Genomic DNA, 14,030 nt, shown 5'->3' on the forward strand with positions numbered 1-14,030 from the left:
CAACATCAGTCCTTCCAATGAACACCCATAACCTATCTCCTTTAGGATGGACTGGTTGGATCTCCTTGCAGTCCAAGGGACTCTCAAGAGTCTTCTCCAACACCACAGTTCAAAAGCATCAATTCTTCGTCACTCAGCTTTCTTTATAGTCCAACTCTCACATCCATACATGACCACTGGAAAAACCATAGCCTTGAGTAGGTGGACCTTTGTTGACATAAACAGAGAAGCAACTATAAATTATACGCAGATTTTCAACTGCACAGAAGGTCAGCATCCCTGGTCCCTGCCTTATTAAGGACCAGCTGTGTACTCTTTTATTTCCATATCTTTGACTCAATGTATGGCATGTAATATATACTCAATAAATAGCTACCAAATGCTCGATACTATAGAGCAGGACATAAGGAATACTTAGCAAAAGAAACCCACCTTCCCTTCTTTTACTTGATAAGTGATGTTATTTTAATCTCCCAACCGCTCACCTCTTCTCAGCCACACACAAAACTCCTTTCACTGTGTCTTGCACACAACAGGTACTTGATTTATTAAACAAGTTGAATAAGAACTAGACAAATCTAGTCCCTACAAAACTCATGCCACACAGAACTTTCTGCAGTGGAGATGGAGATCAGTGAATGAAAAGTACTTATCTGCATGGTTTAATTTTAGCCTGAAAGATTTACTGATTATCTTGAGAAAGAACAGTTGAAAGGAATTCTAAAGAAAAATCAAGAGATTGGTAGAAATCAGTGTCTAAGCCACATAGTCTGATAAGGGTTTCAAACAAACTCAAAAGCAATGCTTCATGTGTGATAGTTTCAGTTGCTCTAAGTATTCAGAGCAACTTCAGAGTAGAATGGCACAATGAAAAGCTTGTGAGTGATGAGTTTTGCTGTGGGAAAATATGTGTGCGGGTGGACAGAGGCAATTCAGTGTTTGTTTTCTATTTCTGGAAATTAATCTGCCTGTACAGTTTGCACTAGAGCAGGCTTTCTCAACCTTGTTACTACAATAGTCTTCCTTACTCAAGGTTTTGCTTTTTGAGGTTTCAGTTATCTGGGATTGACTCTGGTCCAAAAATATGAAATGGAAAATGCTAGAAATGAGCAATTCGCAAGTTTTAAGTTACTTGCTGTTCTGAGTAGTGTGATGAAATCTCATGCCAACCACTCTGTCCCACCTTGTAATGAACCACCCTTTGAGTAGGATATCCCACCCGTTGGTCACTTAGCCATCTTGGTTATTAGACTATCTTGATATTGCAGTGCTTATTTTCAAATAACTGGTTTTACTTAATAATGGCTTCAAAGTGCAAGGGTAATGATGCTGGCAATTCGGCTATTCTCTTAGTGTTTAATTTGTAAGTTAAACTTTCTCATGGGCGTGCACATACAGGAAGAAACATAGTATACATGGGCTTCCCAGGTGGCGCTTAGTGGTAAAGAACCTGCCTGCTGATGCAGGAGACACGAGACATGGGTAGATTTCTGGATTGGGAAGGTCTCCTGGAGGAGGTCATGGCAACCTACTCCAGTAATCTTGCCTGGACAATCCCATGGACAGAGAAGCCTGGTGGGCTAAGGTCCATAGGGTCGCAAAGAGTTGGACATGACTGAAGTGACTTACCTGCACACATGCACTATTTATGGTTTCAGGCATCCACTGGGTGTCTTAGGACCTATCCCCTGCAGATAAGGGGAACTACTGTATAGACATTTGGGGCTGGGTGATTCCTTGTGTGGGAGCTCTCCAGTGCATTGTAGGATGGTCAGCTGCATCCCTGGCCCTCTACCCACTAGATGGCGGGAACACTGCCCCTTCACTTGTAACAGTACAAACATTTGCAGGAGCTGTCAAATATCTTCTGGGTCAAAATAAACCCTAGTAGAGAACCACTTGTCTATGGTAACAGATGGGTCTATTGGCCTTTCTGATTACCTAACAATAAATACTGCTGCTGTACTGATTGTCTTCTTAAATTTTTACATTTCATGCATAGATTTTTGCTGGTCCCAGGACCTTCCCATTTAAGAAGCTGCCCTCCCTAGGGCTGTGTTGGCAGATGTAGAAGTTTTGGGATACTGTTATCCTTGGCTTAGCAGCTCCTGTACACAGCAGGACCTTAAAGAAGGATTCCATTTGACTTTTTGCTGAGAAGTGTCCAAACAGAGGCTGCAGTGGAGAGGGAACTGATTTATGTGAAGATAGACAGTAATTTAGGACTTCTTTATTTCTTAGGGTCTCTTTAGTTTTTCAGATAGCCCTACTGATAGTCCTTAAAAGGAAATCCATATGACAAAGAGGCTTAGTAGTTTCAGTAAGAGGGCAGTTGGAGCAGCTCTTTTTCCTGCTCCTTGACGGGAATGCTACTGCTCTAAACTAGTCACTGCCGGCTCATCTATTGGTTTAAAGAAACAACCCAGCAAGTTTAAAGACATTCTGATGAATATTGAACTCCTCTACTGGGAGGCATTAATGTAATAGGGCTTCTCAAATTTGGCAACTGGGATCCTGGATCAAAAGACTTACATAAGGAAACCAACCTCCTTTACTTCAGCTTACTGTCTCTGAGATGCACTGAGGAAGAAGGCTTTATACAATATTAAAGGCATAGATTTACCCAAGGAGAAATATCACAGAATGGTCATTTTGATTTTTCCTTTACAAAAGGATTAATCTCAGTGTTCTACCAGATATGTTGGGTTTAATTTAATATTAAAAATTGTATTTCCTATATGTTAATGTCAAGTGAAGCACAAATATTGAACTACCAGTATGTAGTTTTTTAATTATATGCTCAATTTTAGAAGTGTTTTGGTTTGTGATACATATTGTGCATTTTCTCTGATGACACAAAACCTCTTGTATTGTCCTCAAAGCCCTGATCATTTGTTGGAGGTCTGAGGTAAGATTACATGCCAGGAATAAGGAGCAATCCTTATTCTTCAAGATTTGGTCTTTGCCGCTTAAAAATCCAAATAACCGATCAATTTAATCAATGGAGTAAACAAAATTTAATGAGATTAATTGTAGGGTGTCAAATAATAATGGATTCTGTAGCTCAGTTGGTAAAGAATCTGCCTGCAATGCAGAAGACCTGGGTTTGATCCCTGGGTCAGGAAGATCCCCTGGAGAAGGAAATGGCACCCACTCCAGTATTCTTGTCTGGGAAATCCCATGGACAGAAGGAGTCTTGTGGGCTTCAGTCCATGGAATCACAGAAAAGTTGGACATGACTTAGCAACTAAATAATAGCAACAAGGCCAGAGTCCACACCAAGAGCTGTGTTTGGGGATGTAGTACAAGGTAATAGGGAATGGAGCTGGCTGATTAGTACTATGGAGTCAGCGATACTGAAGAAATAATAACAGGCAGACAGACTCAACATGTAACCAGGTTCTACTTACCAGGGTAATATTTAGTGGTGAAATTTTAGTATTCTAATGATGGGAGGGGGTCATAAGAGCAAATAATTCCTGTAGAAGACTTAAATACTAGATAATTTATCAGAGTAAAATTCCTGTTAATGAAACTGAGGCAGAAAGTAAGAGGAATTTGTTCAGACATGCCACTCTATTGGCTGGAATCAATTCTCTATCCTTTTTTCTAAGGTTAAATCCACTCTAGAGACTGAGGCAGAGTAATGCCTATAGAAGAGGTTTGGATGGTAGTAGCTAGGATGTTTATTAGGGATATTAGGGATATATCAGGAACATTACCTGAAAGCTGTGTCAGTGGTCCCAACAGGAAACCAGGCCATTAGCAATGGAATGGAATGGAGATGAAGAGGCCATGTCTGAGAGAGAATTTGGAGGTCAATATGATGGGACTGGAAGACTGATGAACATGAGGTTTTGAGGGGTGAGTTAGAACTCAAGATGAATCCAAGATGAGATGGAAGGAATATGAGATAAGTATGATAGGTACCGGAGCCTGGTAGGCTGCAGTCCATGGGGTCGCCAAGAGTCGGACACGACTGAGCGACTTCACTTTCACTTTTCACTTCCATGCATTGGAGAAGGAAATGGCAACCCACTCCAGTGTTCTTGCCTGGAGAATCCCAGGGACGGAGGAGCCTGGTGGCCTGCCGTCTATGGGGTCGCACAGAGTCGGACACAACTGAAGTGACTTAGCAGCAGCAGTAGCATGATAGGTACACTGATAAAGGAGCTGGTTTGAAAGGGAGGATATGATAGTTCATCTAAAACGTTTTAAGTTTAAGGTTCCCATGGAGCAATAAAATTTAGTTACCTGATAGGCAGACTAGAAATCTGTAATGCAGGTCAGATTAGATGGTATCAATTTATTATGTATCTATTATAAGGCATGAGGCCAAAGAGATGAATGAGATCACCCAAGGAATAATCATGGAGTAAGTTGAAGTCTTGACTAGAACTTTGGATAATACTCTCATTTAGGAACTGGAAGGGCAGCAAGAGGCAGCAAAGGAGGCTGGGATGGGACAATAACAAGAAAGTAGCAAAACTAGGAAAGAGTCATGTCTAAAAAGCCAAAGGGGAAAAATATTTTAAGAAGGAAGAACAGCAGTATCAAACATTCCAGAAAGGCTAAGCACGATTCACTCATTCATTTATTTAACAACAGTAATGAAATGCCTCTAAGTTCTGTGCTAGGATTTAGGAATGAGGACACAGAAGTCTGATGAGTATTTTTAGTTATCATTGAGGCTGTTTCACAGAGGTTTTATATTAGTTACAATCATGATAGTCTGATTTCAGCAGTTAAAGATGGAACTAGAGTTAAGGAGAGAGAGCCAAGCTGTGTAGCCTAATTTTCTGAAAGATCTAAGAGGAAATGGTGAAGAAGAGAGGGGTCAATAATCACCTAATCCCATGTGAACTCATTTTGACGCACTGACTTGAATCAAATGTTTATTAATAAAGCTGGATATAGTAGTGAGCACAGGACATGATAGGGTTTTTTTTTGCTTTTAAGGAAGGTTACAATCTAGATGTACTTTATTTTCTTGAGCTCCAAAATCACTGCAGATGGTGACTGCAGCCATGAAACTAAAAGACACTTGCTCCTTGGAAGAAAAGCTATGACAAAACTAGACGGCCTCTTAAAAAGCAGAGACATAACTTTGCTGACAAAGGTCCATATGGTCAAATCTATGGTTTTTCCAGAAGCCTTTTATGGATGTGAGAGTTGGACCATATAGAAAGCTGAGCACCAAAGAATTGATGATTTTGAAGCGTGGTATTGGAAAAGACTCTTGAGAGTCCCTTGGACTGCAAGGAGATCAAACCACTCAGTCCTAAAGGAAATTGACCCTGAACATTCACTGGAAGGACTAATGCTGAAGCTGAAGCTCCAACATTTTGGCCACCTGATGTGAAGAGAGAGCTCATTAGAAAAGACCCCAGTGCTGGGAAAGATTGAAGGCAGGAGGAGAAGGGGATGGCAGAGGACGAAATGGTTGGATGGCATCACTGACTCCATGGACATGAATTGGAGCAAGCTCTAGGAAATGGTGAAGGACAGGGAAACCTGGCGTGCTGCAGTCCATGGAGTCACAAAGAGTTGGACATGCCTGAGAGACTGAGCAACAGTGAACAACAATCTAGATGAAAATTAATGTGTATGTTTGTGAGGGGATTGCAGGTGGAGAGCAAGATATAAAGATTGAATAAAAATTCAATGAATATAATGAACATTAGTTATAATGTCAAATAATGATTATTAGTTGATTAAAAGGAGCTATAGACTAACAAACTGTGAATTCAGGGGGAGGGAAGATTACTACAAGTGCCCAAATGTTTTGCCACAAATAAAGAAATACATGTAAGTTGCAAAAGAAGATTGCTGCTCCTGCTGCTGCTGCTGCTAAGTCGCTTCAGTTGTGTCTGACTCTGTGCGACCCCATAGACAGCAGTCCACCAGGCTCCTCTGTCCCCGGGATTCTCCAGGCAAGAATACTGGAGTGGGGTGCCATATCCTTCTCCAATGCATGCATGCATGCTAAGTTGCTTCAGTCGTGTCCGACTCTATGAGACCCCATGGACAGCAGCCCACAAGGCTCCTCTGTCCACAGATTTCTCCAGACAAGAATACTGGAGTGGGCTGCCATTTCCTTCTCCCAAAAGAAGACTAAGAGTAAGACTTTCATAAAGGGAAGACAAGAGGGTAAGTTGTCTCTTCCCATAGAAAGTGGAGATGCTGCCATCTGCCTATATTCTACTCTAGAAAAGGGAAGTTGCTCAGTCATGTCTGACTCTTTGCGATCCCATGGACTGTAGTCTACCAGGCTCCTCTGTCCATGGGATTTTCCAGGCAAGAATACTGGAGTGTGTTGCCATTTCCTTCTCTAGGAGATCTTCCCAACCCAGGGATTAGAACCTGGGCCTCCCACATTGTAGGCTGACGCTTTACCATCTGAGCCACCAGGGAAGTCCACCAAAAGGGGCCGCAAAAAATAAGTCTACTCTTCTTTACTCACTCAGCAGTCTCCTTTGGCTCACAGATTGCTGGTACATATGCTTCAGTACTCCTGTGGTGTTGGCCTTATCATCACAAATGGTACCAAGATATCAAATATGCAGGAAACCTGTTCGCAGAAAGCAGGAGTCTTAAAAACCTTGCTGCTGCTGCTAAGTTGCTTCAGTCATGTCCAACTCTGTGCGACCCCATAGATGGCAGCCCACCAGGCTCCCCTGTCCCTGGGATTCTCCAGGCAAGAACACTGGAGTGGGGTGCCATTGCTTAGCCCTGTGCTAAATAAAACAGGCACAGAACAAACAAGAAAAGAGAAATACAAAGTGTCGTGCATAAGCTTTTGCAAGCAAGTTCAGTGCCCTGCAGAGGCCAGGAGGGGAGCAGTTCTTGTATTGATGGAGTCAGAGCCTGAATTCTAAGGTCAGGATATAGATATTAAAGCTGCACACTCATGGGCACATCAAACCTTAGCCATATGGGCCTTATTGTTCTGAAGGTTCACAGGTGAAATTGACTTGATACATTTTCTTTGATGTTTATTAAACCATAATTTTGTAGAATTTGAAATGGAATGATGGCTAAACTGAGAAACCAATCAGAAGTTCAGCTCAAAGAACTTTAATAGAAAATACTGGAAAGATACTGGGAAAGAGGTAATACTTATTAGATCAATTTTCTTAACATGGCAGAATGTAAATATTTAGGTGCTGTTCATTAAAATTTCAAGTTAATATATTAGACAGTTGGGTCTGTAGATGTCAAATCCTCTCATTAACCCCAAAAAGTTGTTATAGTCTGCATTAGTTAGCTATTGCTATGTAACAAATTATATGAAAATTTAATCACTTAAAACACAGTCTTTGTGGGTCAGGAATCTAGGCAAATATTCACCATATCCTAAGATCTCCCAAAGGCAGCAGTCAAGATTCCACTGGGGTAGGATGTACTTCCAAGCTTATTCATCGCCTGTTTCCAAGAAACAAAAGAAAATAACTTCTTTCATTCCATTCACTTATTCAGAGCTAGAGCAAAGGTTCTTGATTGAGCAGGGTTCATAATGGGAGTGGCCAGCTCTTGTCTGACTAAAGAGGACAGATCGAACCCAAAATTGAGAGGGTAAGTTCAGAATCATAGGTTCAACATTAAATATCATGTCCAAAGTATGAGTTGGAACTGTAGATGAGAAAAGAATAAGAGGACAGGAGGATAGGAATACTGAGCCAGTGTAGAAGCAAAATATTAGACCAGATAAGGCAGACAGGTTGTAGATTTCAGGGCTTCCCCAATGGCTCAGCAGGTAAGGAATCTCACTGCAATGCAGGAGACGTGGATTCGACCGATTTAGGCATCAACAAAGAAATAGTGCTTAGCACTGTTTTGCTCATAGGCAGGTTCCTGGTTTCAAAGACAAAGGGCTGGGCCAGAGGTTTTCTCTGTTATTAAAAGTCATAAAGTAGTATTGCTATACTTTTGTTTTATGTTCAAATAAATAGAAAACAGTCTAGAGGAAATGTTGAAATTTGCGAGGAACTACTACTCCAAATGAAATTAAAAGCCCTGAAAATATTATTTCTTAGCCAACATTAGATTATGTATTTTCTCCCAAAATGCACAGGTAATGTTTTGTATTGATTGATAATTTAATTCTCCTCCCTCTTCAAACAGTATTTGCATCTGGTGATTTTTTTTCTCTATGTCAGAGTCATCTAACTTAGAACAAACACTGGTGGGGGTGCCAATGGTTTCTTCTTCTGTTTGCTGTTTTTAATTTTTATCTTTACATTACCTCATTTTGATCTTAATAATAATTCCCAGGTAGCTCAGTCGTAAAGAAGCCACCTGCCAATGAAGGGGACTTAAGAGACATGGATTTGATCCTTCAACTCCTGAAGGAGGAAATGGCAACTACTGCAGTATTCTTGCCAGGATAATCCCGTGGACAGAGGAGTCTGGCAGGCTACAGTCCATGGGGTCACAAAGGGTTGGACACGACTGAGCAACTGAGCACACGTACACACAACAAATTAATATTTTTATTAACATGTTGCAAACAAACAACAGCTCATTTCTGAAAGAACAAATCTAGTCATATTTAATTCCCTTTTTGCTTGCTTCCAATTATGACTTCTACCAGATTACAGAAGTAATCAATTTCTTTCATCCATCTTTTCTTCACATGCCTGCAAATCAATTATTAATTTTTTGATTTTATAAATTAACCCTTATTTTGAGGGCTTATTAATTTATTTGTACCTATTTCAATCTTAGATCATTTCATTGTAACTGTTCTTAAGCTTGCTTTTTTCTTTATTTAAACATATTCTTGCTGTATATTAAACCACAGTACAATTTAGTTTCTTCATTTATATTAGCCATTGACTGAACAACAACTAATAAGTCAACATAAGTAATTTAAATCTCTATTAAAATTTGTCAATGCCAGCTCCAAACAGACAGTTTTCTTTATTCAGAAAGTGTTGACATTTTCTTCCCATGCCATCTACTAAAGATAAATAGATCAGATAGTTTCAGATGAAATTAAATGTGGAATTTCTATATTTTTTGGTTACCATTCATTTTGAAAAATTCCATTAATTCTGAGGAGTTTTCTGTTCCAAATCTTAAAGGTAATGATTTTCAGGATATCAAAGTATTTTTCAAAATATTTTCTCTAACAACCTATCATGGCATTTGAAATTCATACTCTTGTGATTCCTGTGGGTTGTTTAATGCTAGCCAAAGATATATGTAGATGCCTATAGATACAGATTGACATATATATGGAATATGAACAAAGACAAACATTGCATCACGGATAAAATGTGCTTTAAATAGCTTAGTAAAGGCCCTGAGGTGATGATAATAAATTTATAGGTGTGTGTGTGTGTGTGTGTGTGTGTGTGCATTTTGGGTTGGAAGAGTGAAAAATCTAGAAAAAGCTGTACCTCAATGCATGCAGGTTAAGAGTGGGCAACCATGTATGAGAAAGCCTGAGTAACAGATGGGGAATAATAATATCTGCCTTTTTTAATGCGTGTAAAGTCCAGAATACATTAATTTTACCTATTTAATAAGTCATGTCCAAGAATTAAAGGAGGCTTTAAAAATAAAATTGAAATAATTTTTCTTTTTTGGTTCCAATAATATTTTAAATGGCAATCTGTACTTACAGATAAATCATACATGTGTTCATTGCTACATTTATGGAGGTTTAATATTTGCAACTGCTAAAAATAAATAATTAAATAGGTTCTCCCTAGGAAGAAATTCTACTAAATTTGGAAGTAACTCTAAAGAGAGCTGTCACTTTTTTTGAGATGAAATATCTGTGAAGAAAATAGTCTATTAGCTAATTATTAAATAGTATTAATTGTGTTAACCTGCAAGAAAAAGTAATTGTTCATTCAATGTGTAAAGTGTACCTGACTTCATATACATTCACAGTTGCCCAAATGCAGGGTCAATAATAATGTTAAAATACCAGTATTGTACTTTTCTCTTACCTTATTTCTCTCTTCCTCTGTTCCTATAACCTCCTGTGCTTTCCAAAGTATAGGTGGTAATACTGTTTGTCTACTTATGAAACAGGCTTCTTTATTCATTGAAATAAGCCCAATAGGCTTAAAATCAACCCAAAATGGAAAGGAAAATATTTAGATAAAGCATTTGGGAAGTGATGAGTCCCTATAAATTCTACTGTATGGTCACTTATGCCACCTACGTGGAAAACCAGTTTTTGGACTTCTCTGGTGGTCCAGTGTTTAAGACTTTGCTGTCCAATGCAGGGGGTGTGGATTTGATTGCTAGTTGGGGGAGCTAAGATCCCATGTGCCTCATGGCTTCAAAAACCAAAGGTATAAAACAGAAGCAGTATTGTAACAAAATAAATAAAGACTTCAAAAATGGTCTGCATCAAAAATCTTTTTTAAAAAGAGAAAACCTGTGCTAATTAGTAGAGGAAATTCTTGGTTTACAGAAGTAGAAGATGATCTTTTGAATTTTAAAATATTGATTAAATGGGATTTAAAAAATTATTTTACAAACCATTTGGTCTGTTGGACTCCTCTGTGTACTATTACTGTTGAGTCACTAAGTCATGTGTGACTCTTCGCAAGCCCTCTTTGCTGGACTGCAGCACGCCAGGCTGCCCCGTCCTTCATTCAGTTCAGTTTAGTTGCATAGTCGTGTCCAGTTGTTTGCGACCCCATGGAGAGCAACATGCCAGGCTTCCCTGTCCATCACCAACTCCCAGAGCTTGCTCAAACTCAAGTCCATAGAGTCAGTGATGCTATCCAACCATCTCATCCTCTGCCATCCCCTTCTCCTCCTGTCTTCAATATTTCCAAACATCAAGGTCTTTTCCAGTGAGTCAGTTCTTCACAGCAGGTGGCCAAAGTATTGGAGTTTCAGCTTCAGCATCAATCCTTCCAATGAATATTTTGGACTAATTTCCTTTAGGATAGACTGGTTGGATCTCCTTGCTTTCCAAGGAACTCTCAAGAGTCTTCTCCAATACTACAGTTCAAAAGGATCAATTCTTTGGGGCTCACCTCTCTTTGTAGTCCAACTCTCACATCCATACATGACCACTGGAAAAAACATAGCTTAGAAGGACTTTTGTTGGCAAAGTAATGTCTCTACTTTTTAATATGCTGTCTAGGTTGGTCATAGCTTTTCTTCCAAAGAGCAAGTGTCTTTTAATTTCATGGCTGTAGTCACCATCTGCAGTGATTTTGGAGCCCAAAAAGTCTATTACTGTTTCCACTGTTTCCCCATCAATTTGCCATGAAATGATGGGACCAGATGCCATGATCTTAGTTTTCTGAATCTTGAGTTTTAAGCCAACTTTTTCACTCTTCTCTTTCACTTTCATCAAGAGGCTCTTTAGGTCTTCTTTACTCTCTGTCATAAGGGTGGTATCATCTGCATATCTGAGGTTATTGGTATTTCTCCCAGCAATCTTGATTCCAACTTGTGCTTCATCCAGCCTAGTGTTTCTCATGATGTACTTTGCATACAAGTTAAATAAGCAGGGTTACAATATGATGTGAGCCTTGATGTACTCCTTTCCCAATTTGGAACCAGTCCATTGTTCCATGTCTAGTTCTAACTGTTGCTTCTTCATCTGCATACAGATTTCTCAGGAGGCAGGTCGGGTGGTCTAGTATTCCCATCTCTTGAAGAATTCTCCAGTTTGTTGTGATCCACACAGTCAAAGGCTTTGGCGTAGTCAATAAAGCAGAAGTAGATGTTTTTTTGGAACTCTCTTCCTTTTTTTTCATCCAATTTGATCTCTGGTTCCTCTGCCTTTTCTGAAACCAGCTTGAGCATCTGGAAGTTCCCAGTTCACATACTGCTGAAGCCTGGCTTGGAGAATTATGAGCATTACTTGGCTAGCGTGTGAGATGAGTGCAATTGTGTGGTAGTTTGAGGATTCTTTGGCATTGCCTTACTTTGGGATCAGAATGCAAACAGACCTTTTCCAGTCCTGTGGCTACTACTGAGTTTTCCAAATTTGCTGGCATATTAAGTGCAGCGCTTTCACAGCATCATCTTTCAAGATTTGAAATAGCTCAATTGGCATTCCATCACCTCCACTAGCTTTGTTTGTAGTGATGCTTCCTAAGGCCCACTTGTCTTCACATTCCAGGATATCTAAGTGAGTGATCACACCATCGTGGTTATCTGGGTCATGAAGATCTTTTTCGTATAGTGCTTCTGTGTATTACTGCCACCTCTTCTTAATATCTGCTGTTTTTGTTTGCTCAAATTCATGTCCATTGAGTCAGTGATGCCATCCAACCATCTCATACTAGGTTACAAAAAAAAAAAAGACCCTTCTAAGACACTTGGATGTACTAGGTAAACGTTCCTTAGTGTTTCCTTTGGCTCATTTGAGGCAGAAATATGGACTCGGCAAGAGGGCAAGGAGTTGGGTAGGACAAAGGACTGAAATGTAACCATGTTGTACCTTCTTATTCTTCTAGGATCTCATGACTCCTTCAGCTTCTACATTGATGAAGCCTCTCCAGTGGGGCCTGAACAGCCAGAAACTGTCCAGAATTTTGTCTCTGTGTTTGGAACTGTGGCCAAAAAGCTGATGCGAAAATGGCTAGCCACTCAAACCATGAACTTTACCGGTCAGCTAGGAGCTGGGATCCGTTACTTTGATCTTCGAATTTCCACCAAGCCCAGAGACCCCGACAATGAACTCTACTTTGCTCATGGTTTGTTCAGTGCCAAAGTCAATGAAGGTCTTGAGGAGATCAATGCATTCCTCACAGATCACCATAAGGAGGTAGTATTCTTGGACTTCAACCACTTTTATGGGATGCAGAAATACCACCATGAAAAACTGGTCCAAATGCTGAAAGACATCTATGGAAATAAAATGTGCCCAGCGATCTTTGCCCAGGAAGTGAGTCTAAAGTACCTGTGGGAGAAGGATTACCAAGTGCTGGTCTTCTACCACAGTCCAGTGGCTCTGGAAGTGCCCTTTCTCTGGCCTGGGCAGATGATGCCAGCACCCTGGGCCAACACCACAGACCCAGAAAAATTGATCCAGTTTCTTCAGGCATCCATCACCGAGAGAAGGAAGAAGGGATCGTTTTTCATATCTCAGGTGGTGCTGACTCCCAAAGCAAGCACTGTGGTCAAAGGGGTGGCCAGTGGTCTCAGAGAAACTATCACAGAAAGGTAAGTGTCCTTAAGTTCTCAGGGGAAATGTTTAAGCAGTTTAATCCAACATCAAAGAGCTGTTAAGTGATGGAGCGGATTCACACCCGTGTATGTTAGTTTCCCAGGGCTGTCACCACAAAGTGCCACAAACTGGGTGGCTTAAGACAGAAGAAATTTACCACCCCTCAGTTCCAGAGGCTAAAAGTCTGAAATCAAGGTGTCAGCAGGCCGGCTCCTTCTGAGGGCTCCGTGGGAGAGTCTTTCCCGTGCCACTCCCCTAACTTCTGGTGACAGTTGCCATCCCTTGTGGTCCTTAGCTTACAGATGCATCACTCCATCTCTGCCTCCATCTTTACATGATATTCTTCCCTGTTTCTCTGTCATCTCTTCTTATAAGGACACCAGTCATATTGGACTAGGGCCTGCCCTAGTGACTTCATCTTAACTTAATTACATCTGTAAATGTCCTATTTTCAAATAAGTTTACACTTAACAGATGTTGGGAATTAGGACTTCAGTATGTCATTTTGTGGGCTTTCCTGGGAGCTCAGCAGTAAAGAACCCACCTACAGTGCAGGAGATGCAGGTTAGATCCCTGGGTTTGGAAGATCCCCTGGAGAAGGAAATGGCAACCCATTCCAGTATTCTTGCCTAAGAAATCCCATGGACAGAGGAGGCGGAAGCTGGTGGGCTACAGTCCATGGGGTGCAAACAGCTGGACACAATTTAGCAACTAAACAATAACAATAACACCGTGTCATTTTGTGGGACATAGATCAACCCACAGGAACATGGATTTTTGTCTTTGCTTTTGCTGTACTACATGGCTTGCTGGGTTTTAGTTACCCAACCAGAGATCAAACCTGGACCCCTTGCAGTGGAAGTGTGGAAAC

At 40.5% G+C, this 14,030-nt stretch overlaps 1 protein-coding gene across 1 annotated transcript in view; it reads left to right on the top strand.

The window, feature by feature from the left end:
- The window catches only part of PLCXD3 (phosphatidylinositol specific phospholipase C X domain containing 3), a 205,224-nt gene that overhangs the window by 113,408 nt on the left and 77,786 nt on the right, over nucleotides 1-14,030 (top strand). Inside the window, exon 2 of the mRNA XM_005889719.2 lies at nucleotides 12,447-13,155. Coding sequence (XP_005889781.1) covers nucleotides 12,447-13,155 — 709 coding nt within the window. The remainder of the gene's footprint in view (nucleotides 1-12,446; nucleotides 13,156-14,030) is intronic.

Source organism: Bos mutus, chromosome 20 (assembly GCF_027580195.1).
Source record: "Bos mutus isolate GX-2022 chromosome 20, NWIPB_WYAK_1.1, whole genome shotgun sequence".
Taxonomy (NCBI): domain Eukaryota; kingdom Metazoa; phylum Chordata; class Mammalia; order Artiodactyla; family Bovidae; genus Bos; species Bos mutus.